The sequence below is a fragment of the Empidonax traillii genome, unplaced genomic scaffold (genome assembly GCF_003031625.1).
Source record: "Empidonax traillii isolate 1590-97213 ecotype Southwest subspecies unplaced genomic scaffold, ASM303162v1 scaffold1053:size215182, whole genome shotgun sequence".
Lineage (NCBI taxonomy): Eukaryota > Metazoa > Chordata > Aves > Passeriformes > Tyrannidae > Empidonax > Empidonax traillii.
Genome location: NW_020956246.1, coordinates 156,726 through 179,616, shown reverse-complemented (window position 1 = coordinate 179,616; position 22,891 = coordinate 156,726). Strand labels below are relative to the sequence as shown.

General features: G+C 41.5%; 1 protein-coding gene across 4 annotated transcripts in view; it reads right to left on the bottom strand.

Annotated features, from left to right (window-relative positions):
- KIAA1143 (KIAA1143 ortholog) overlaps window positions 1–22,877 on the bottom strand; it is a 27,518-nt gene extending 4,641 nt beyond the window's left edge. The window contains exons 1-4 of one of the 4 annotated variants that reach the window (XM_027904405.1): window positions 22,717–22,877; window positions 20,781–20,940; window positions 13,332–13,414; window positions 10,849–10,859 (exon numbers count right to left, since the gene is read on the bottom strand). In XM_027904405.1, the coding sequence (XP_027760206.1) occupies window positions 10,849–10,859; window positions 13,332–13,414; window positions 20,781–20,940; window positions 22,717–22,824 (362 nt within the window). In that variant the 5' untranslated portion in view covers window positions 22,825–22,877. Of the gene's footprint in view, window positions 1–2,654; window positions 2,688–10,093; window positions 10,105–10,848; window positions 10,860–11,889; window positions 13,415–20,780; window positions 20,941–22,716 lie in introns of those variants that run through there. The other 3 variants (XM_027904406.1, XR_003573584.1, XM_027904404.1) reach the window with 3 other exon arrangements.
- Window positions 22,878–22,891: the final 14 nt, after the last annotated feature.

Here is a 22,891-nt window from a genome sequence, read left to right as displayed (position 1 = left end):
TCCCTGTCCCCATCCTCACCCTGGGGCTGGCCAGCCTCGAGGCCCTGACACTCTCAGCTGGGCACTCTGGGCTCCAGCTCCCACTCGCCCACGGTGGCACAGTGCAGGCAGGAGCCAACACGGCATCTGGGAGCACCTAAGGCAGAACAGTGGGCACTGAGAACGCAGCAGGTGCCCCACGGTGCAGTCTCCAACAAGTAGCCATCACCAACAAACAGTGACAGGACCTGAAGGAATGACCTGAACTTGTCTCAGGAGGCTTAGGTTGGATATTAGAAAAAGGTTCTTCACCCAGAGTGGGGTTGGGCATTGGAACAGGCTCCCGCGGGAAGTGGTCACAGCACCCAGCCTGAGAGAGTTCAAGAAGCACTGGGACAATATACTGGGGCACACAGTGTGACTCGCGGGGATGGTTCTGTGCTGGTCCAGAAGTTGGACTCAGTGATCCTCATGGGCCCCTTCCAACTCAGAACACTCTGTGATTCTGTGAACCCAAGAACACCGGAGCACAGCATCATTCTATCTTGCCGCTCGCAGCACTTTGCTCCTCGCTCATCACGAACTTGACACAAACCCGAGAAGCAGGTGTTACCCTAGATACACAGAAGAGGGAGGAGGGAAGGAGAGAAAGGGAAGACAGGGAGAAGAAAAAAAAAAAAAAAAAAAAAAAAAAGGAAAAATAAACAAAGCCGTGTGCCGGCAGCCCCGAGGAGCCCGGCGCCGCCGCGGGGAGGGGCGGGCGGGGCAGGGCGGAGGGCGAGGGTGCCGCGGGCGGGCAGCGCCGCCGAGCGCTCCCGGGGTGGCGGGAGCCGGGAATGCGCAGCGGAGGGGCCGGGAATGCGCAGCGGCTGAGCCGGAGACAGCCCCGGGAGGGACCGGCCCGGCCCCGCGCCCAGAGCCTGAGGAGCGGCCGCCACCTGCTGTCGGCTGGAGGGAGCGCCGGGAAGGAGAGAGCCCACCCGCGACGGGAAGCCGGGCTCGCCCGGGAGCCCTCCTTCCTCGCACTCCCGGCATTTCCTCTGCAAACCCGCCGACAAGACCCCGCGGGTTGAAGGGAAGCCAAATTCGCCTCTGACGCTCTGTTCGCCCCCGGCTGGCATCAGGCTTAAATGAAGGCACAGTCTGGCTACAAGGGAGCGCGTATCTCCTGGGTGTCTCTGGGCAAGAGAAGCCTGAAACACCCCAAATGGCACCAACGATCGGTCAGGAGCAGCTGGAACCGGACAGTGGAATAGGCCAGGAATAGGGCAAACCCTACCTTTGTTGTTGTTGCTGCTATTCTTTCCCCTTTACTTTGCTTTTGATGTGCTAATAATACTCGTTTCGCAGACAGATCCCAGGCTGATGCAGATCACACCACATCATCGTAATATCCCCTCACACCCTTTCTCTTAAACGCTGTAGCCACAGACCGCTGTCTGGCATTTCCAAGGAGATGTCAAGGTGCTTCAAGCAGGGATTTATTTCTTTTCCACAGTGTTGGAGGTAATAAATTGATGACGGACAAACAATTATCACCACTGCAGTGAAAGAGTAAATATACACTGTTATGAACGTGTGACTTCTATGGGAAGACTCAAGACCAGGAGAGAAGTTTCTCTCCCTCTTGTTACCTTTGGTAACAAGAGGCAGATGCTATTGCCTCTCACTGCTTTGTTCACAAGCATGAGAGCCAGGATACAATCCCGTTTTAGAAAGGTGGAATAAGGTTGGAGGGGATGCTTACTTGGTTAGAAAATATTTATTCCTCTGTATCCGTATTGATTACTTTTAGGTATGAATAGCAATGGCATTCTTATCCTCCAAATGTTCATTCTAGTCAATAGCAAAATTAATTTCTATACCAACAAATCCGCAACTGTCCAGGAGGCAAATGAGCTCAGTATATAATAGAGGGGAGAGGTTTGGCAAAAGGGAGAGTGTAGAAAGAAGTCTGCTCGTAAGAATTATTGATAAAAGAATTACATGTTTATAGAATCCAATTCTCTGTCTTGAAGCATTTTATACGCTCAGTCCTCAGCAATAACCACAACTATTTCAACAATTGCTGTTTGCTGAGGAAAATTGATTTTAAAATCTCCCTGATTCATTTACAAATTACTATTATCATTCTATACTGAAGTAGCACCCCAGAGACTGTGGCACAGATTAGGGCTCCGCTGGGGTAGGTGCCTTGTAAACATCACCAAGGAACTGGATTCCTAAACCTCACAGCTCAAAAGATTCATGAGTATGTATTTTTGTGTGTAGTACTGAATGACTGCACTAAAGTCAACACTTCAGATAAAAGCATTTATTTATTAGAGCCTACACAGGCTCTTAAGCACTGAAAGGTACCTTTTAAAAGATTGCATCCACACATAAAAGTCTCTAACTCACTCAAAACCCAAATTCTGCTGGGTGTTGCAGCCACTGTGGACTTTCTGAGCTCCTTAAAGGTGCAGAGGAGCTGGGGAAACTGGTTGAGTGCAATTCACAGGTACTTTTGCCCTCTGCATGCGCCAACCCAAAGCTGAGAGCAACGCAGGTGGTTGCAGGAGTGCAATAGGATGCAATGACCTTTGAAAAACAGTCTTGCATGGGAAATGTTCGCTCCCACAGGTTCTGCTCAAGAAATGCAGTGAAGAGGCCCCTTCCCTCCTCACAAGGAGGATTTGCAGGGTGATGTGTTAGCCCCAGTGCTGGGGCTGTAGGAAGCAAGAACAACTAAAGAGCAAACAGTCCAAGAAGTACAAGGAAAAATGCACTGGGGCACCTTCAATTCAAAAACGTTGCCACCATACCTGCCAATAAGGAAAAGCAAAACATGAAGAAGCAGTATTACACAGGAAACATATGACAGGAGCAGGAAATCATCACAGTTGCAGTGTCTGAATAACAAGACTTACCTTCCTTTCAAGCTCAGTATTAACCAGTGGGCAAAATGAATGAAACCACATTTCAAGGTCAAGTGATCCCTTGCCACGGATCATACCCACAGGGAAGAGAAAAGGAGTGTTTTGAGCAATGCAAAGCACAAAGTAGAAGCAAGTGACATGGGGGAAATCTGCCCTCAGACAAAAAAGCCTGTTCTGAGCCAATGCACCTTAGGTTGAAACTCTTGGGGCACGTGGGTTCTGGAGCACTGACCTGATGGTGCACTTAATCCCCCAGCAGAAGCTGGGCAACACACACACAGAATGCACAAGGACAAGGAACGCAGCTGCGACCTGGATGTGCCAGAGTATCTGTGTAGTTGGTCCATCTATCACCAAAACAGGTGAAGGGTAAGTCTTGAGCAAAACAGATGAAGAAACATGGCAAAAACTGCTCTGGACTCTGACTCAAAGCACAAGACAATTAAGGGAAGTCCCCTGTGGCAACCCACATGTAGTACCCACAGCTCCAGTGCATATGATCAGTCTGTAACAAGGAAATACCAAAGATGCATAAAGCAATGGGTGTCTCGAAGCATCCTGGCAGGAATTTCACCATTATGAAAAACAACTGATAGCATCCTTCTCTCTGATGGATGCTAAACAATTTAATGGACAAATATCCAGTCATAACGCTACCAGATTTCACAGTAATGCTTGTTTTTTTCAAGTCTCACCTTCTGGAAGCGTTACGTGATTATTCAAAACATCCAGTTTTATTCTGGTTTTGGTTTTATTTTTATTTTAGTTTCTATTCTCCATGTATCTGTAAAGAAAAGCTCAAAAGCCATGAATGTTGAAGAGTCCTGCACTTTGGCCACAACCACCCCCTGCAGCGCTACAGGCTGTAGCTGTAGTGGCTGGAGAGCTGCCAGGCAGAAAAGGACCTGGGGGATCTTATTGACAGGAAGCTGAACATGAGCCAGCAGAGTGCCCAGGTGGCCAAGAAGACCAATGGCATCCTGGCCTGTATCAGGAACAGTGTGGCCAGCAGGAGCAGGGAAGTCATTCATCCTCTGTACATCGCACTGGTGAGGCTGCACCTTGAGTACTGTATCCAATTCTGGGCCCTTCAGTTTCGGAAAGATGTTGAGGTGCTGGAGCGCGTCCAAAGAAGGGCAACAAGGATGGTGAAGGGACTGGAGCACAGGCCCTATGAGGAGAGGCTGAGGGAGCTGGGGTTGTTCAGCCTGGAGAAGAGGAGGCTCAGGGGAGACCTCAACACTCTCTACAACTACCTGAGAGGAAGTTGTAGTCAAGTCGGGGTCGGTCTCCTCTCCCAGGCAACCAGCAGTAGGACAAGCAGGCACAGTCTTGAGCTGTGCCAGGGGAGGTTTAGGTTGGGCATTAGGAAGAAGTTCTTTACAGACAGAGTGATCACACATTGGAATGGGCTGCCCAGGGAGGTGGTGGAATCATCAACCCTGGAGGTATTTAAGAAGAGACTGGATGTGGCACTGATTGCCATGGTGTAGTTGACAAGGTGGTGTTAGGTCAAAGGTTGGACTCAGTGATCTCAGAGGTCTTTTCCAGCCTAGTTGATTCTGTGATTCTGTGACAAATTCAAGCTCATATATATAATATATGCATATCTACATATATATATATATACACACATGTATGTTTATATATATATATTATAACCCCACTTCATGGGGTTCATACACATAGAATGTTTTAGAACCCAAGGACTTGGCAACACTTGATCATCAATGTCCAGGCATGGCCTTTGGGGAGAAAAACATATGGAGTCATATTGCTGAACATGAAGGTATTACCAGTCACAAGAGTGACAACAGCAAATTCTTGGCTGCTAGAAACCGGCATAGTTCCAGAGTTCCATAGATCAGCAGCTGGGTCATGAACTAAATCTTGAAATCAGGGAAAACAGAAAATTCTGGGAATGCAGGCTTTTCAGCTTGCTTCACACCCCTCCATCTTTTGTTAAACTTTTTTTTTTTTTTTTTTGGCATTTGCACAGAAAACATGTCAGTGTGTCTTTTGCAGCACTCTAAGGAAGAAAATTCAAGCTGCTCTGCCTGATATTAAAAGATGTGGCATTTGGTAATATTTGGATGCAATCCAACCGCTAAACTGCTGAACTGCAGTTTGTAACGCAAGCACACCATGAAGGGAAAGCAGCAAAAGACAGATGAAAATGAAATTTATCAACAGGCATAAAAGAACATGTGAGCAGAAAGCAGCAGGAGGGATACCCAGCGTGTGAGAATGGAGAGATGGATACCAAGCACATTAGCAGCGGTCCTGCTTTATTTAAACACAGCCACATAATGAAGCTGAGCACTGGCGTCATGATAAATTGCAGCAAAGGAATGAGCTTTGGAGTAAGTGAGTGGAAGCACAGCATGTGGCCAAATGTGTGACGGCATGTGAAATGAGAGTGACCCACCTGGAATATGTCAGATGCAGAAGACCACTGCTGGCTACTTACTCAAATGACAAAAACAGAAGTTGCAATATGTAGGATTAATACACTTTAGAAGAAGTAAATTCTCATGCTATTAAAAAGATCAGAATCTGATCACAAAAGACTCGTAGCTGTGTAACCCCCAAGTATTTAGCTGTTCAAAAAGTCCATCTGTGTTACAGGCATTCAAGTGTTAATAATTAAGGGTGGGATATCAACCTCAAGCTTTGAATTTTCCCAGATACTGTCAGTTTTAATCTGACTCTTGCCATCACTATAGCATGTTTCTGCTTTTAAAAGGAATGGTAAGGTCCTAGGAATATGACATCAGCCTTCCTAATGAGAGAACTATAGAAAACAGGGCTGGAAGGGACCTTGCAAGGTCATCTAGTCCAGCCCTCTGCCCTAAGGCAGGATCAATTATACCCAAATCATTCCTGACAGAAGTTTGTCTAACCTGTTCTTAAAAATGTCTGGCAATGAAGATCCACAACCTCCCCAGGCAATCTGTTTCACTATTTCACTACTGTTACAGATGGAAAGCCTGTCCTAATGTCTTCCTTAAATCTCCTTTGCCACAATTTAAATCCATTAGTTCTTTTTGTATTCCCAGTGGACACAGAGAACAATTTATTACTTTCCTCTTTGCAGCAAGCTTTACATGTCTGAAGACTGGTATCACATTCTTATTCCTTTCCCTGCATCTCCTTTCTCCGGTTCTTTCAATCTGTTCTCACAGGTCATGCTTTCTGCTGGATTTCCAATTGGACTGCATCTTTCTTTTTTGAAGCACAGTGCACAAAAGTAGACACAGGTCAGAAGCAGAGAATAAACAGGGTGAGATTATTTCACATTTCTTCTCCATAACATTATTTATAGAGCTGAAATGGCACTAGCTTTCCTCACACTGTGGCCTGTGTTTAGTGTTTAATTCACAGCAGTCACAAATCCCCTCCTGCAGAATAATGATCACTGAGCCAGTTGCTGCCATCATTTATGTATGTTGTTGGCCATAGAAATTCACTGGCAAGATCCTGGAGAGTCCAACACTTAACTTGTTTGAATCCAAACCGACTCACTTCCGACTACCTTGTTTAGTAAGGAGCTCTGTACCTATCAGCATCATTTCATTGAGAGTAATACGGTAACATCTGAAAATAATTTAGTTCAAGTTGCTCATCCAACATAGAGGAATTCAACAGTGGTTCCTACCATTAGTACCATGTTTAGTATATTCTGAAATAATCTGTAACACAATAATGTCAGATTAGAGAAGCTGAAGCTTAAAATACAGAAAATTACTCATGAAATGTTATAGCTCAGAGCTGCCTCAATAAGATGAAAAGTGTCTCCAACCTACATGCATCCTGACGGCCTTAATGCCCAGAGAGTTCAAGGCTCGTTCAATCACCGATAATACCCAAATTAGGATGAAATGGGAATTGCATCCTATCAGCTCTATCTTGATGAGTTGTCCAGAAGCGAAGTTCAATCTCTATTAATATCTGTAATGGATGAAATTATATTTGTCCTATTATATAATCTTGAAATGTGCTATGAGAAATCAGCTACAGTTTCTCTTTCTGCTCTACAGGCTGATCCTTCTCTGTAGCAGCTGGAGTAATTTGCAGACACATTCTCAAGCAGTCAGAACAAGGTTCCTCAGTAATGGGGCCTAAATAACAAGCCAAAAAAAAACACTGTGGCAAGAAAAGGGTTAACTCTTCAACTGCCAAATTGGTTTTTCACCTGAAATGGAATTATAAGTTACCCATCCACTGTTTAAAAGCATATTAAGCATTTAAATGAAATTTTTTTATTGCTCTGAATTTGACCCTCCTCTAATTTTGATTGTTATCAAGTATTTTAAGCAATTTGGAATGATTAAAAATTTATACTGGAACACTAATACCTCAAAGGAGCAAGTCTTCTAACTCCCATCAAACTCAAATGCATAATTCTAACAGGTACCTTTGAAAATCCCTACTTTCAGTGTTGTTGTCCATTGGATAAACAGCTCAAAAATCCTTGGCTTTTTACACAAGCATCATCTGCCTGAAATAATTTATGAAAATCATAAAACTGATTTAAGCTCTTCTCAGTGCTCCATAAATTTTATGCAGCCCTTAAATTATAAAGCTGCTGCTGCTGCTGTGGCACTCATCAGAACAATGCTTAATCTCTTCTCTCAAGATAGCTGGCATGTCAGAGGAGAAAAGAAGGGTCTCGGGCAGCTGAATTGTTTGTTTCAATTTAACAGGGCAGAATAAAACAGCCTGGATGCCAGGGCTCTAGTCCCAGTGAGACTGTGTGCATCAAGGTTTTTGTAACCTTCTCCAGCTTTTCCTTGGTTTTAAACCAGAAAATAACTTTCATTGATTTTACAGGGACTCTTTTTTCACACATCATCAGGTTTGTGATACTTGAGATGTTCCCTGCCTAATTTACAATCAGTGTGTTCTCATTCTCAGATATACGACAACAAAATTTCGCATCTGTATGATTACACATTGGTGTAAAAATGCCCTGCAAACCTCACTACATCCTTATCAGATAGTTTCCCTTGCAGCCCAAAGCTGTACCAGAACAAATGTAGGGGGTTTTTGCTTTTACTAAAATTAGAGTTTTTAGGACTGTTTGATTTTTTTTTAATCTCTACCTTCTTCAGCAAAGATTAAAAACATTTTTGGAACTGAATATAACACAAAGTGAAAATGAAGTCCTAGCATAGAGAAACTATGTTTGAATGGACTCCTTTACTCTTAAATTTGGCCTGGTCACATATTAAAACTGCAGACTGCTTTATTAAGATTTTGGCATGTGCTAGCTAACTCAGATTAGGAGTATGCTGGTTTTTGTGATGAAGTCTCACCTGGAGTAGCCCAGTTTTCAAAGGCAGAGGGGCCTGGACATTATTAGACTCAGTCATTTCAGTGTTTCATCCTGGGGATCCAAAGTCAACAGCTGCTGTAGTCTTTTTCTCAGCACTGACTTCCCAGCTCTTTCCACTTTCCTGGTAACGTTCCCTAGTCTGTCATTCAGAGAATCATCATCTTTAAGGGATGTGTTTCAACCTTTCTCTACTCTCGCTTTTCTCCCACGTAACCCTCTGAGTTTCATCCTTCCTCGTACGCTGTTTTTGCTCAGAGGTATACAAACCATCTGTGCCTCTAATACAATGTTCTTAAATAGCCTCCAGGCAGATCTCTATGGTTTTTAAGTACTTCTCTTTGCCCTTCAGCCTGCTGTTAACCATTTTCCTCATAGTTTTATAATCTGCCCTTTTAAAGTTCTTTGTTACTGTGCTGTCCCTAAGGGAACAACTCTTTCATGATATCAAAACTAAAAGTGTGCAGTGATCACCGTTACCCCACGGAGGTTTGACAACACCTTCCTCTAATAACTTCTGCCTCTTACAAGGTAGCTCCCTCTTGCCCATGGCCTTAACTAATCAGGCATTGCACTGTGGATGGCCACAAGAGTCATGGAAAGGGAATCCTTTGCCATATGGGTTGGAATGGCACCAAAGCCACTTTACATCTCCTGATAAGAGGAAAAAACCTGCTTTTGCCAGCTGTTGCTTTACCTCCAACAAAAAATAAGAAGTGATACTGGGGTAAACACTGTAGAATTCAATCTTGTGTTATTTTCCTGACTGGTCCCATTCATTTTCCCCAGGAGGAAGTTACTTCCCAGGGGCAGGTTCTGAGATTTTACAGGTTCTCAAAATCTTGAGGAAGTCTAGAGGAGGTTGCAATCACTCACGTGTGCTGTGTCTCCAGTGGTTTTAATGGCTACCCTTGTGACTGCCACCTGTGGAATGCTCTCAAGGAAGTGGGGCAGAAGGGGAGGTCTATGACACGAAAAATGTCTTTGCAGACCAATACCTTGCTCTAGGAATGGGAACAAAGGGATGATACTGAAGAGGCAGCTGAGACACCAGCCTTTCAGTCTGTTGAATGCACAAAGGATTGATTTATGGCATCTGGCCATGGGAGAGGCCTATAGGTTATTAACCAACTTCAATGGACAAACACTTGCTGAGACTGCATATCATTCCTCTTGTGCTGTACAAAAGGTAATGACTCATCTTCAGGCATGCCTGATGTCCTTGAGAATGCAATTGGCTGTGCACAGCCAAGTGAAGCATTACTTAGTTAATACACTACAGCAGACGGGAAACAATCAGCTGAAACGATGACATTGCTACTTCCTGCTTCATTATAAATCTGCAGCTTCCTAACAGGATTATATACTGAAGCACTGCAAAAAGGGACATTAAGTCCTGTGATGAAACTTAAAAAATGTGTAATTAAAACAGCTAAATACAGGCTTCTTGTGCTCAGTGTCTACAAAACACAGTCTTTGATCCTCCAAATGATATTTCTTGGAAAAGTGCTGGACTCAAAAACTATAAGAATAGAATTCTGACTCATCCCTTCCTCTTCAGGCCAATTAAATGTACACTTGCAGTATAACAAATTTGTTTTTATTTCAGGTTAGAAATACAACCAAGGGTATGAACTCCAGGGCCACCTGCCCCCACATGTGTTTTCTTGGTCATTCTGCCCCCTGTTCTTCCAATTTCTGTCTCAAAATGCAGCATTCTTGATGATGCACCTTGATTCCTATTATTTAGAAAAAGATCCTGTTTTTTCAAAAGAAATTAAGGTGACAGAGCACCTCACCTTTCCTAATGACATTCAAGCACCTCTGCAACATAAAAAGCCTCCACTATAAGCATCTGCTGCTGCAATGCTACTACAGTTCACCAGGTTTGTTCCAGCTTACTGCTCAGCTAACACCATCAATAAATGTTTTAGTATTAATGAACCAGGAAATTTCAAGTATTTTACTAATAAAAACTATACAAGATTCCTTTATTAGGTAATGGGCCACATCTGACCAAGATTCCCGTATCTTAGGCAACAAGCCTCAGCTACTCTCACCTTGCTCCTTCAGCACTTCTCTCACACTTAGCTGGGCAAGTCCCACGAGAAAATACATGTACCTTCACCACTGTGGCAGGGGAAAAGGACTGTGGATGGAGGGAGGGAAGAACAGGAAAGAAGGAAAACCCAGGAAAATTATCTTTTCCAGTCTTAGCCCCGTGTTCCATGTACTTACTTTGGCTTCCCCTTTATTAGAAAGTTCTTGTGATTATTATTTTTCCATGATCCATTGCTTAAGGAGGTGATTGCTTAAGACAGTTCCCCATTTCTTTCTTAAATGAAAGAGTAATTGTTCTCTTTAGTCACAGGTTTCACAGGGAGTTGATGGCCCGTGTGATTTTCCTGGTGCGTCACATTAAGAGCACCGAATTTTTACATGACTACCTGACTAAAATGCTTTTGTGCATCACTCACACGTCTTAATAAATATATCCAATTAGTTATTGTTAGGTGAACTGGGAGTACAATACAATGAGTACAAAGGTCTCCTCCTGGTCAGTGCACTACAAATCATAGTCGGAATAAAGGAAAGAAACTGGGTTTCCGTATCCACCTTTCTTTCCCCTGCTGTGTTGCGTGAAGAACAACATACTTTCCATTATATTACTCCCAAGTAAACCCAATTAATTCATTTGCATTCCAGACATCTGTCATGAAGTTGTAGGGCAAGAAGCATGATTAAACAAAAGTACTGCACCTGGTATTTTGAGATAACCCTCTTTTTACTGGACTCCAGTCTCCCACATCCTTCTCTAAAAATGCTAATTTTTGTTAAAATGCAATTACTCATAATATTTAAATATCTCAATCTCGTTTTGAACATGCCAAATGAGCTGCATATTTGTGAGGCCCTCTATAATTTTAAGGCAAATCCAAATACCCTCTGATGCTTGGCAAGCATTTATAGTCATGTCTGCTAAACTGCCTCGCATCTAAAGTGAAGAGTTTCCAGGCTGTGCAAGAAAAATGTAGGCAAGTACATTTCTGTGCTGACAAACACAACAAGAAAAGTTTAAGTAAACAGTCAATGGTTAATTCGTTCCTTCAGATGACTGCAATCAAGTGAGAGTATTTACTCAGTTTTTGAAATATGCCCAAATATTCCTTTGGTATGCTGGAATGCTACTTCTCACGGGTGAAATCATATATATATATATTTAATAGATTGAAACAAGTTTAAAGTATACAAAATAAATGGAAATATTAACTCATGGGAACCTTTGGTTCTGTATTTCTTCTTCCTAAATTTGCTCTTCCTTTTTATATATGCAGAATACAGACAAATTATGTATTTACAAATGTAAGATCTCCTCATGGGAATAGTCAGGTTGTCACACTGCACCTCTTTGGCAATTCTAATATGAGACCAGTGCTACAAGAAGTTTTTTTATCCATTTATAGGTCTGGCTTCAATTTTCTGAGAGGACAACAGATCTATCCATTTTCAAAATAAGGGTAACGGGCACTCACACAAATACTGCAAAACAATATGCAGAATTGTATCTGACATTATGCTGCAGTAAGCTGGTATGTACAGAGACAGGTAGCAGTTACAGAAGGCTTTAATGCCAGGTAACAAAAAAAATCTCATCTCATTTACTGAAATTTTTGTTAAAATATCTTTGGACCACTTAAAAGAAAAAATAATTTATTGTTTAATACCAGACGAACAAACTAAAACCAGCTGTTTCACACAGCAACTTGAGATTTGCTCCTCAATGAAGCTTTACAGGCCAAATAATTTCAAATGTTCTGTCACACAGCAGAAGAACTGGTTTCATAGCCCTGTAACTCTGCAGTAATCTCAGTATTTGCTTATACATGGTTACAGAACACATCATATTTCCAAATAATTTCAAAATCATTAGTGCCATTTCCACTACTTTGTTCTCCCCAGTCCCATCAGCTCTCAGTGTCATTTTGAATTTCAGCATTCTGTTACATAAACGGTGCTGAAATGGTCACTTTGAGTGTACTTTACACGGGCAACTAAAACATTTTAAAACTTTGTATCACAGCAATAATGTTTCCCAACTTAAATTTCCTGCTTACAACTTCCTACTTGAGGAAGAATAAAATATTGCTTTTCCACAGCGTAAAAATAAAATACATCCTTTTAAACAAGCTGTCTGGGATCCCAAATACTTATGAACACATAGGTAGCCAACTGGAACAAATACACTTTAAGCCCAAAATACCACCAAACCACTGAGCCCATCAGTGTCAAATCCGAAGTGCACAATCTCCAATGGTTTAGGCTCCTTTTGCATTAGTTGATATCATTAACTACAGTCAAAATCTTTACATCTTGCTATTACAACCAATTCAAACAAATTTGACGTTTCTTGGACTGCACTGACCAAAGACAGGATTAGGACTACGTGATTTTATCAACTGCAAAGAGCTGGCCCTGCCAAACTGCAAGTGCAAAGGTTGGGAAAACTTTTGTTAAGCTGTGAGACAGAAAACTTCAGTCTCTGTTCCACAGAAATGAAGTCTCCCTCTTTTGAATGTCAAGTCAACAATAACAGGTAAAAACCACACAACTGCCCACTAATGCTATTCAATACAGAGGAAATACATTTTTAGTAATGGATGTCATTTTAAAATGTATTGACTGAACATTTACATAAGCTGGATATGTACAGGTACATTTTGTCATTTGTGACCAGAAATAGCTTTTACATACATGGTTAAATTCACTTTAAAAATAAAGACATGACACACTGTTCATACAATTACAGCTGAACTGCAAAGATTAGATCTAGCTAATTTTATACTATGTTTCTCTAGTTGGACTATAACAAAGTAAGAGAATACTCAGACACCATGCTTCAATTTCTATGAAAGTCCTCAATGTTACTCAGATCTCTAGAAAGGCAAGTAAAACATAAAAAAATACAACCCCTAATCATCATTTTCCTCATCATCAAATGAGAGAAGACTGCTGTTTTTTACTTGCTTTGCTGTACTCTGAGAAGTAGTTGCTTCTCTCTTAGTTTTCTTTGCTTCTTTCATCTTCTTACTTGAACTTACATTGAAGTCCAAACACTTCTCTGACGAACGTTTGGCTGGTTTCCTGAACATAATTTTTCCATCAGCAGGTTCTGGTTCATCATCTGTAATAAAGAGAGTAAAATCAGAACCCATCTGCACGTGTTCACAAACATTCACAGACCTTCACTATTACCTTGAACCACTATGATCTTGAACAAAGACCAGCGAGACCCCCAAGAGAATACAACAATCATGAAAATGTACATTTTGGCCACAAAGACTCCATCCGTGAATGTCCTCCAGGCGCACACACTTGTTCCATGGCAACCAGCCCTTAAAGACAATCCTCCTACAGCTCCTATTAGGAGTGGGTATTCACTAACCAGAGCTCTAACTCAGAAGAGCCTGTGAGCAGTAGAGCTTTTCCAACACACTCCATTCATATCCCCTTACCGAAGTGGGGAGGACAACTTCATAGGATCCTCTGATCCCTCTTCAGTATTAGTAAAATTCATGACAACAAATGCACTTATTTGAGAATTATGGTATTTTTTAAAGAACAAAAAAACACATACACAAGAAAAAGCTTCTTTTTTTTTCTTTTAATATATTCTGTCCTGCTGAGAAAGCTAATAAGATCACATGGTCATAAACTGCCGTTTTATTATCATAACAGATGCAAGTTTCAGGGTTTCTTTGTATCTGCAAAATCATCAAACTATTCCAACTCACTAATTTTGCTCTAGTACACGCAGAGGAGCAGATAAGAATCTTAAAAACAGAAGCCCCATTCATGATTATCAGGCAGAGGGGGAAAGCTACTGCAAAGTAACAGCATCAGGGCAGTATTTCTGGAAAAGAAAGTGTAACTGAAAATGAATCAGACACAAAGGCTTATGCTGCAGTAGTTTGCAATTTTTATAATGTATATGTGACAGGATGTTCAAGAGCCACAGGTTCTATGCAAGATATTTTTCCTAAATTACTTCTGTGAAATTCATTATTCAACAGAAATGTGTTTGACACGATTATGTGCTATGCAATTATAACAATAAATATCTTTTCTCTTTAGCACAAATCCTTTCCTCAGTTTTATCAGCACTGTGGCAGAAGACTAACATTTCAGTGTGATCTACACGGCACTGGCTGAAACTCTCTTCAGCGCATACTCAAGACAATACAACTAATAAATCTGCTGTCTTAGGGGTTGTGTGGTACAAATGAAGACATCAACTTGAGTAGCAAATTTCACTTAGAATTCTTTACGTTTCAGAGATCCTTTTTAAGAAGAAACCTAGCTTAAAAAACCAACCACCAATTCTGTCAATGGCTTCTCCAGAATGTGTATTTCCGAAAGGCGTGTGTAGTGAAGGGGCTGGAGCACAAGACCTGGGGAGCAGCTCAGGGAGCTGGGGTTGTCCAGCCTGGAGAAAAGGAGGTTCACAGGGAGACCTTATCTGTCTCTGCAACCACCTGAAAGGAGGTTGTAGGCAGGTGGGGATCAGTCTCTTCTCCCAAGTAACAAGCAACAGGACAAGAAATGGCCACATGAGGAAATTTAGATTGGGTATCAGAAAAGATTTCTTTACTGAGACGGTGGCCAGGCATTGGAACAAGTTGTCCAGGGAAGTGGTAAAATCACCATCCCTTGCAGCATTCAAAAAGCATGTAGATATGGCACTTAGGGACATGGTTTAGTGGAAGCATGGCAGTGCTAGGTTAATAGTTGGGACTCAGTGGATCTTAGAGGTCTTTTCCAGTCTTAACAATTCCTTGATTCTATGATTCTGCACTAGTTCATGAGAAAATATACCATGTAGAAAATAACTGACCGGGTTTTGGGGAAAAATATTCCAGTCTTGGTGCATTAGAAAAGCATTACAGTTATGAGGAATTACAAGCAACAATAAACTGTAGATACGAAAAGAGTACTTCTCAATAGATTCCTTGTGAACTCTGCATGGAAAGCTTAGGTGTTTAGATGCTGCACAAGTTCAGGAAGTGCCTCCAGTGAATTTCAGGAGGGAAATATAACTATTTCTGAGAGTATATCACACTTAATGAAACAAAATGCACTATGTATCATTATCCTCAGAACCTGGTCCTCTGTTTTTGGACTCAGAAGTTTAATAGTAAATAATTCTTCTTACTAACTGTTCTATAACTACAATGTTTATTTGGAAACACAGATCTAACCTAAACAAGACGTAAAGCACAAAATAAGCCAAATTCTGAAAAAAGAAAATGTATCTGTAAGTAGAAGTTCACTTATGCACAGACACAACTGTCTATGTGTCAGTGTGCAAACTTGCGTGCAGCACCCCAGTGTTCAGCTCACTGAACACTCTTTAAAGAGGGATTGCTACATTTTCTTGGAGTGGTATATTTTAAAACTTAACCCCTAAAAAGGCAATTAAAGCATACCCACAAAAGAAAATGGATAAACAGCTATGTACTCATAATCCATGGAAAATACAGGACAGAAATTTCATTTTTACTCACAACTGTCCTGCTACCCCCGCTGTGAACTGCACAAAATAATTTCATTTTGCCTACCAGATGGAGAAACTGATAAGTATCTTTGCAATATGAATTTAAACACCTAATAAGCTAAGTGCATAAACAGCAAAGCTCAAAAACTCCACCGAAATGGCAACTAGCTCAGCTCTGACCTCCAGGGCCACAATACTATTTGCAGATCATTTCGCATCAAAGGAAATTATTTTAGCTCTTGGCCTGGTTTAACACTGTCAAAATTTCATTATATGCTCAAGGACATTCCTTTCAGCAGGAAGCTCAGGCCAGCTTCAGAGAACTACGTGAGCTGGCAGCTCTTGACAAAGAATGAAGCAGATGAGGAAACACAGTAGGCCTGGCCCTACCTTAGCAACATGTGGAAAGAGGGAGAGCAGACAGACTACACTTTTTGAAAGAATTTGATGTAGCAGTTCAAGAAATTTGTGTTGATTTGTTAAGATAGTCTTTTCCAGCTAGCAAAAAAACTTCACTTTATTCTTTCTGATTTTACCAGGCTCTTACGTGTCAGCTATCTTTTTGGTTTGCATCAGTGACCTGCAAAAAAACTGTCTTGAATTAAGCAATGCAAAAAAAAACGAGACTGAAGAAACAATCTCAGTGTTTGTAGATTTAAAAAAGAGTCCTGATAAAAGACTGTGCCAGCGTTACAAATTATGAGAAGCAGGATTTCTGATAAACACACAGAAATACACAAAGTCAAATACATAAACGCATTGCAGGAGAAATAATAAAATCCACTTCTAATAAATTAGTCAAAAAAATACACTAGCAGTTCAAATTCGGACTGTTCTTTGTCATTGCCGCTTTTGCTCGGATCACAAACTGGTGGACCAAGGGAAGCACAGTCAGAGGTTAAGCTGAAAACTCACTTCACAATTTAAGAAGCCACAAAGTCAAAAAATATTTTCTTCTTTTTTAATTGCAAGCTATATATTACAAGAGAAGTAGAAATGAGGGTCTGAAAAAGACGCACTACTCTTCAGTTTACGGTACTTTTTAATGTAGTAGTTATTTGTGCAGTCAGCGACACCATTTTTCAGCAGTTTCTGTCCACGTGGGTCAGTGAGGCAACAACAGGGAACACAGATGGCACTAAACTGACAGGAACAACAGGAGGAGCAGCGCAAACCACGTTATGTCTACTCACAGATAGAAGGTTGGGGAATAAAATATGACAGCCTGGTACACTGCTTAATGGTTTCCAAGGTCCAAAGTTCAGGTCAGCCATTTCAGATGCTCCTCCTAGTGCTTCCTGCCCACCCATTCTCTCTCCATGCATGCCTTTGGAAGCATTTACTGCAGGAATTCGGCACACTGGTGGTATGAAGATAAAAAGGCCGGTCTTGGTCTAGTAGTCAGTCTCAACTGTTTATAAGAACGCTTGGGAAATTTTTTGTTACTTAAATACTGCAAAATGAGCCTTGATTTAAGTTCCTGCTATTTCACATGATGCAGAGCAGCATGAACTCTGTGGTATGTATCTGATATAACAGCTGCTAAATCAGAACAGCTTGTGCTTAATCAGAAAGAGCTCCGATACCCAAGACAGCACAGCCTGTATTCTCATTGCCTCTCCCCTCTCTTGTTGTCCTCCCCCAGCACCAGCACACAGAATGAAACAAGAGTAGCATTACAAGGCTTTGAACAGGGACACCTTTTGCCAAATTTGGTCATTTGCATGTATCAGAGTGTCCCAGAGGCCAGATGAACTAGAAAAGCAGTAGAAAAAAAAAAACCAATTTCATAAGCTGTGATGAATGCTAGGATAAACTATCTTGCACTAATTGACATATTTTCTTTTGTTAAAATTTAATTTCTCATAAGACTGTTTTTCTTTGTCTCTGAATCAACAGCAGCAGTTTATAAAATTATGCATAAAACATATAGGAAAATTACTGTTGATAAACAGACAACTTCTTTTTAAAAAGCTTCTGTGCTTCGTGGAGAAAAATATTTCAATATTGAAGGGTGTTTTCTCATATAGAAAAGGTTCAGCCCTTAAAAAAAATTAAAAAAATCCCTGTGACTATACTTGCAAAAGCCAACAGAAGAACTTCACTAGACTTTTGTTCTGCCTTAGAAGGCAACTAAGTGCAGCTTAGACATTAATCAACTGGTTTTACCAAATTAATGCAGAAGTGTTATTCATCTGTAAAAGAAAATGCAAGTCATGAGAACCACTGGTGTCTGAAATAAAAAGCGCAGCCATGAGCCATGTCAAAATGGTTATAGAAGAAAATGAAGGAGGAAGGAGGTAAATGAGACACGGAAAATCCTAGAATAATATCCCAATACAAAGCCTGAAGACAAGGTCCTTCGGATGAAGTCAATCACTACAGATATAAAAGAAAAGAGAGCAGAACCTCAAAACTGAGTACTTTCTGTGTTTTGAAAGACTATTTGTATTCACAACAGATCGTTAGTAGCACATTTCTTAGTATCTACCAAGGTGCCTCAGCACTGATGCATGCTAGAAAGGAAGATTATCAGTTGAGAAATTTACTTCCCTATTACCTTTTCAGCTTCATGTAATTTCACCAATAATCTGATTTGGGGCTATATATTACGCTCTAGGAGACATTCCATTAATTTCACTTTCAACTCTGGGATAAAAATCAAAGCAATATGAAATGCAATCAAATCATGCAGCACCAAACTTTCTTTATACTTCTCATTTTCAGAATTGACAGCCTAAAAAATAAAAGCAATTCACACATTACTCAAAACTCTCTTTATTAAACTGGAAGAAACCAGCTGTCTAAATACCTGCCTCTAGCTAGAAATGAGAATTTAAATCTAAGGTCAGACTGACAGTGCAAAAATGGCCCAAGACTCAAAAAAGCCTTGAGGAAGCTGTAGCACAGTCACCCACACCTTCCTTCACTGAAAATTTCACACCAGTTCCTCTCCATAGCAGAGGAACATCGTGGCACTTACCCTGTTTATTCCCATAAGCCATAAAAAGAAAAAAGGAGGCCAAGACCTCATATTAATGGTAAAAGCAGATGAATGACTAGTAACACAATAATGTAGAACAGAGGGCAGCAGTCTCCAACACTCCCGCTACCTGCTACTATGGATTTTTTCCCTCCAAATGCAAGTTATTACTGAAGGGGTAATAAGCAGAGGTGCCACAGTCCTACAGGGACTCAATACTACCATCCTCGCTACACATAATTATGTCTTAGGAATGTCTTTTTCCACCAAATAAGTTCAGTCACTCCATTCAAATACACTTCCATTTCATACTGTGTATTCAGGTTGGCAGCTCTTTTGGACTTTTTTCACAGCATGGACTCCACCTCAATAGATTCTCATGGACAACTACTTCTTTTTGCCCAGCCTTACAGAATCGTTTTTCCTCCAACTGTGATCATTCAAAGTTCAAGTTGCTTACATGAAAAGGAAAACGATTCTCAGAAAGAACCATTCCACTTCTTTCCAATAGGTTGACATTTCTCCCAATACTAAGAGGGCGAAAAGAAATTATGTGACAACTTTACAAACTGCAACACCAAGCACCTCCATGCACTACACTTCAGTAACAAGAGACCAGGAAGGAAGCCTGAAGCTGAACATATATTCTCAGAGCAGTTCAAATCACATAAACACGGCCCATAGTCCACTGCCTGGTTAGACTCAACATTTTCTACCTGCTGAAAAAAAATCAGATGCATTTTTATTTAGTTTCAAGCTAACCTATATTATTAAAATTTAAGATTTTTCATCAATCTGCTTTTCAAAAAATATAGGATTCTCAACGTATTCTCTCCCTCTACTGTTATTTGACTTCTTCATTTATACCATTTAAATTTTAACGCATGCTTCTACATAGTGACAGCACAAACCCAAATTTTCAAATCCAAATGGCCGAAAAAGAGAGAAGCTGAGGATGTCATATTTATTGACAGTTTGTGCTAGACCTCTCAATGTGCTCTAAATTCAATTTACAGCTTTTGCAAATAAGCCACAATGGCTAATAGCAGGAGAGGTCCACAGTTTCTATGAATCACCTCTTTTTTTATACTTGTGAGGTTCCAGTCTTATATTCTTAATTGCCAAGACATTTATGCTAGAGACAATAATAGCCACATTCAATCTGTCAAGTCTTCTGTCAGCATAAAATAAAGCTACATTTCATCACACCCTGTGTGATGATTGAAGTTTCTGGACACTTAAAGCACTTATGTCCACCCTATCTGAATGATGAATACTGACAGAAATTCTTAACATAACTGTACTCATCAGCTGTAGTTTCACATATGGACAAACTGCAGCAACCCCTCTCACACCTCTTCCATCTTTCCTTTCTGTCTAATTCTTTGTAGAAAAGAAACATTTTTTTCCTGTACCTTGCACTATTTTATCATCTGTTCAGTTTTGCTTAATATATTTGCAAGTCACAACGCTTACTGGGTTTGATTAATAACAAGTAATAACATGGACCAGTCAGCGAAGTGAACACATTCCCAAACACACACATCTGCCATTCTTTCCACTGAAGCACTGACTTGAGATTCCTCCTTCTGCCCAGACACTCTCTTTCATGAACTCAAGACAATTATCTTTAGGACATCCATTCCATTGTCAAATTTGGATAAGCAAATGAATGAGTTCAAAAATGATCACAGGTGGTGTCACAAGACTGTGTACCAATGACATGCTATCTCAACAAATAAAAAATGAATTTACGGTGGTATTTGGAGGTAGGATGGTGCACAATCAAGAAACACAGAACTGCAACATTATTAAAAGCCAGACATCTTAAATATATGGACTCAACAACCTGAGATTAGGAATCACAAGTGCAAATTATTTAGCTGAAAAATTCAGGACAACTAACCAAAGGTAATATTAAACAGCAGAAAACCGAGCAAAAAAAAAAGTGTTCCCTTTTATGAGTTATATCTTTGACCACACAAAGCAAGAAGTTAGTAGTTTGAAATTCACCTGATTCATTTGACTTTAAGGCCTCTTTGATTTGCTGTTTAATTTTCATTGCTTCTTCAGCAGTCAAGTCCCCTTTCTTCAGCGTTACCACTTGAGGCTGCTCATCTTCCTTGTCGCTGCCGTTGTCACTATCATCATCTGCAAGGGGAAGCTGCTCTCTCTAGGAAAGGGAAATAAAAGCAGTTCTGATCACCACTCCACATCACAACCACTAAGGGTGGGCCAGTTCTCTTTGGCCTCACTTGTGCAGAAAGGTTAGTGGGGAGACGCTCTGATAGATGTCAGTGCCAGGCCCTCCCAAAGTGGGACCATGGTGGCTGAGCTACCAAAGCTGCCTAAGCAAATCCCTGCAAGCAGCACTGACACCAGGAAGGTCATGCTCCTGTTTCCACTCTCTCAAACTTGTGCTCTGACACAGAATCATCTGGGATAAAATTTTATAAAAACAAACTTCCTGTCTTGGAAACCTCAGCGCAACAAACCTAAAGTTTGGCAATATTAGAGGAACTGAATACTCCATTTTATAAGGAAGAATACAGATAGTATTACCGTAGTCTGCTGAATTTACCAAGAGATAGACAAAACACAATCTTTCTAGTGAAGTGAAATTTATTAAAGGCATACTTTTATCTGGAATTCTAGCTCAAAATTAATTTTTTTTAATAAATCATTGTGACTATTACTTTACTGATCAGCCTGGAGAGGTTAGGTGATAATGGCCTCTTCAGTTCGAGATTCAAAATATACCAGAGCTGAAGCTTAAAAGGCAATACAGGCAAATGGAACCAGAGCTGAAAATCAATACACTGACTGCTTGTAATAAAAGCTATTTTCACAAGCAACTTGAATATCCACAGTGGCCCAAACACGATTCAAATCCAGGCCATAACAGTGGGCCACTGGGAAGGGGGCTTTTCTCACTAGATTAGTTTTTGGCTACGTACAGCTCAGGGTGGGATCATCCAAACATTTGTGCAAGTACAACTAGGTAACAACAGAGCTCCACAAACAGCACTACCATAGATTAATTTCTTTAGTCATTACAGAAAAACAACTTTACATGTGCTACACTACAATAATGATGGGTTGATTTCTTAAGGCATCATATAAAACCCTGTTTAGAAACACATGCAAAAAGCACACTGTAAACAGAAAAAAATGTGCTCCAGAAAAGGCTGCCTTTTAACAAGTTGGCTCAAACCCTGTTGCCCCCGTCCTGCTTTCCTGGCCATCACACCGCAGTTTGTGACCGCTGACCTATGTTTGGGTCGAAAGGGACCTTAAAGTTCATCCAGTTCCCACCCCTGCCACGTGCAGGGATACCTTCCACTAGACTGGGTTGATCAAAGCCCCATCCAGCCTGGCCTTAAGCACTTCCAGGGATGGGGCATCCAGAGCTTGTCTGGGCAACCTGTTCCAGTGTCTCACCCCCCTCACAGCGAAGAATTTTTCCCGTATATCTAATCTAAACCTCCTCTCTTTCAGTTTGAACTCATGCTAACTCCTTTTCAGTACTTTTTTTTTTTTTTTTACTACATTATTAGAACACTTTTTTTTTTTCCCCTTTCCTATCTGGGCTTTGTAAGGGTCAGTTCAACTTCGGACATCACGGCTGTTTTCCCTGCAGCCCCACGGGCCCCTCGGACACTGACAGGCAGGAACTGGCTGCCCTGGAAGGCCACGACGACGGCAGGAACGGCCAGGGGGGCACTGCGACGCCTCACTGTCGTTTTGAACCGCCAACACAGAAGCGACGACAAGTTACAAAGACGACTCCAGTCATTTTTAAGCGGGTAATAACTGCTCTCCTTCGCCCCACAGGGACAAAGCCCCCGAGCGAGGCTTCCGCACCACCCACGGCGGGGGCGGGCATCGCAGCTCAGGAAGCGCCGCGAAGCGGGCGCTGCCCCTTCCCACCCCCGGGGCAGGGCGTTACCTTGGTGTCCACCGTGGGGCCCTCCCGATACCCGACCTGCCGCTTGAAGCGGCTGAGGAAGGCGGGCTCGGCCGGCCGCACGTAGGACACCTGGTTCCTCTTGCTCATGGCGGCGGCGCCCGCACCCCCCGGGCCATCCCCGCGCTTCCGGAGCGCCCGTTACGTCACGGGGCGG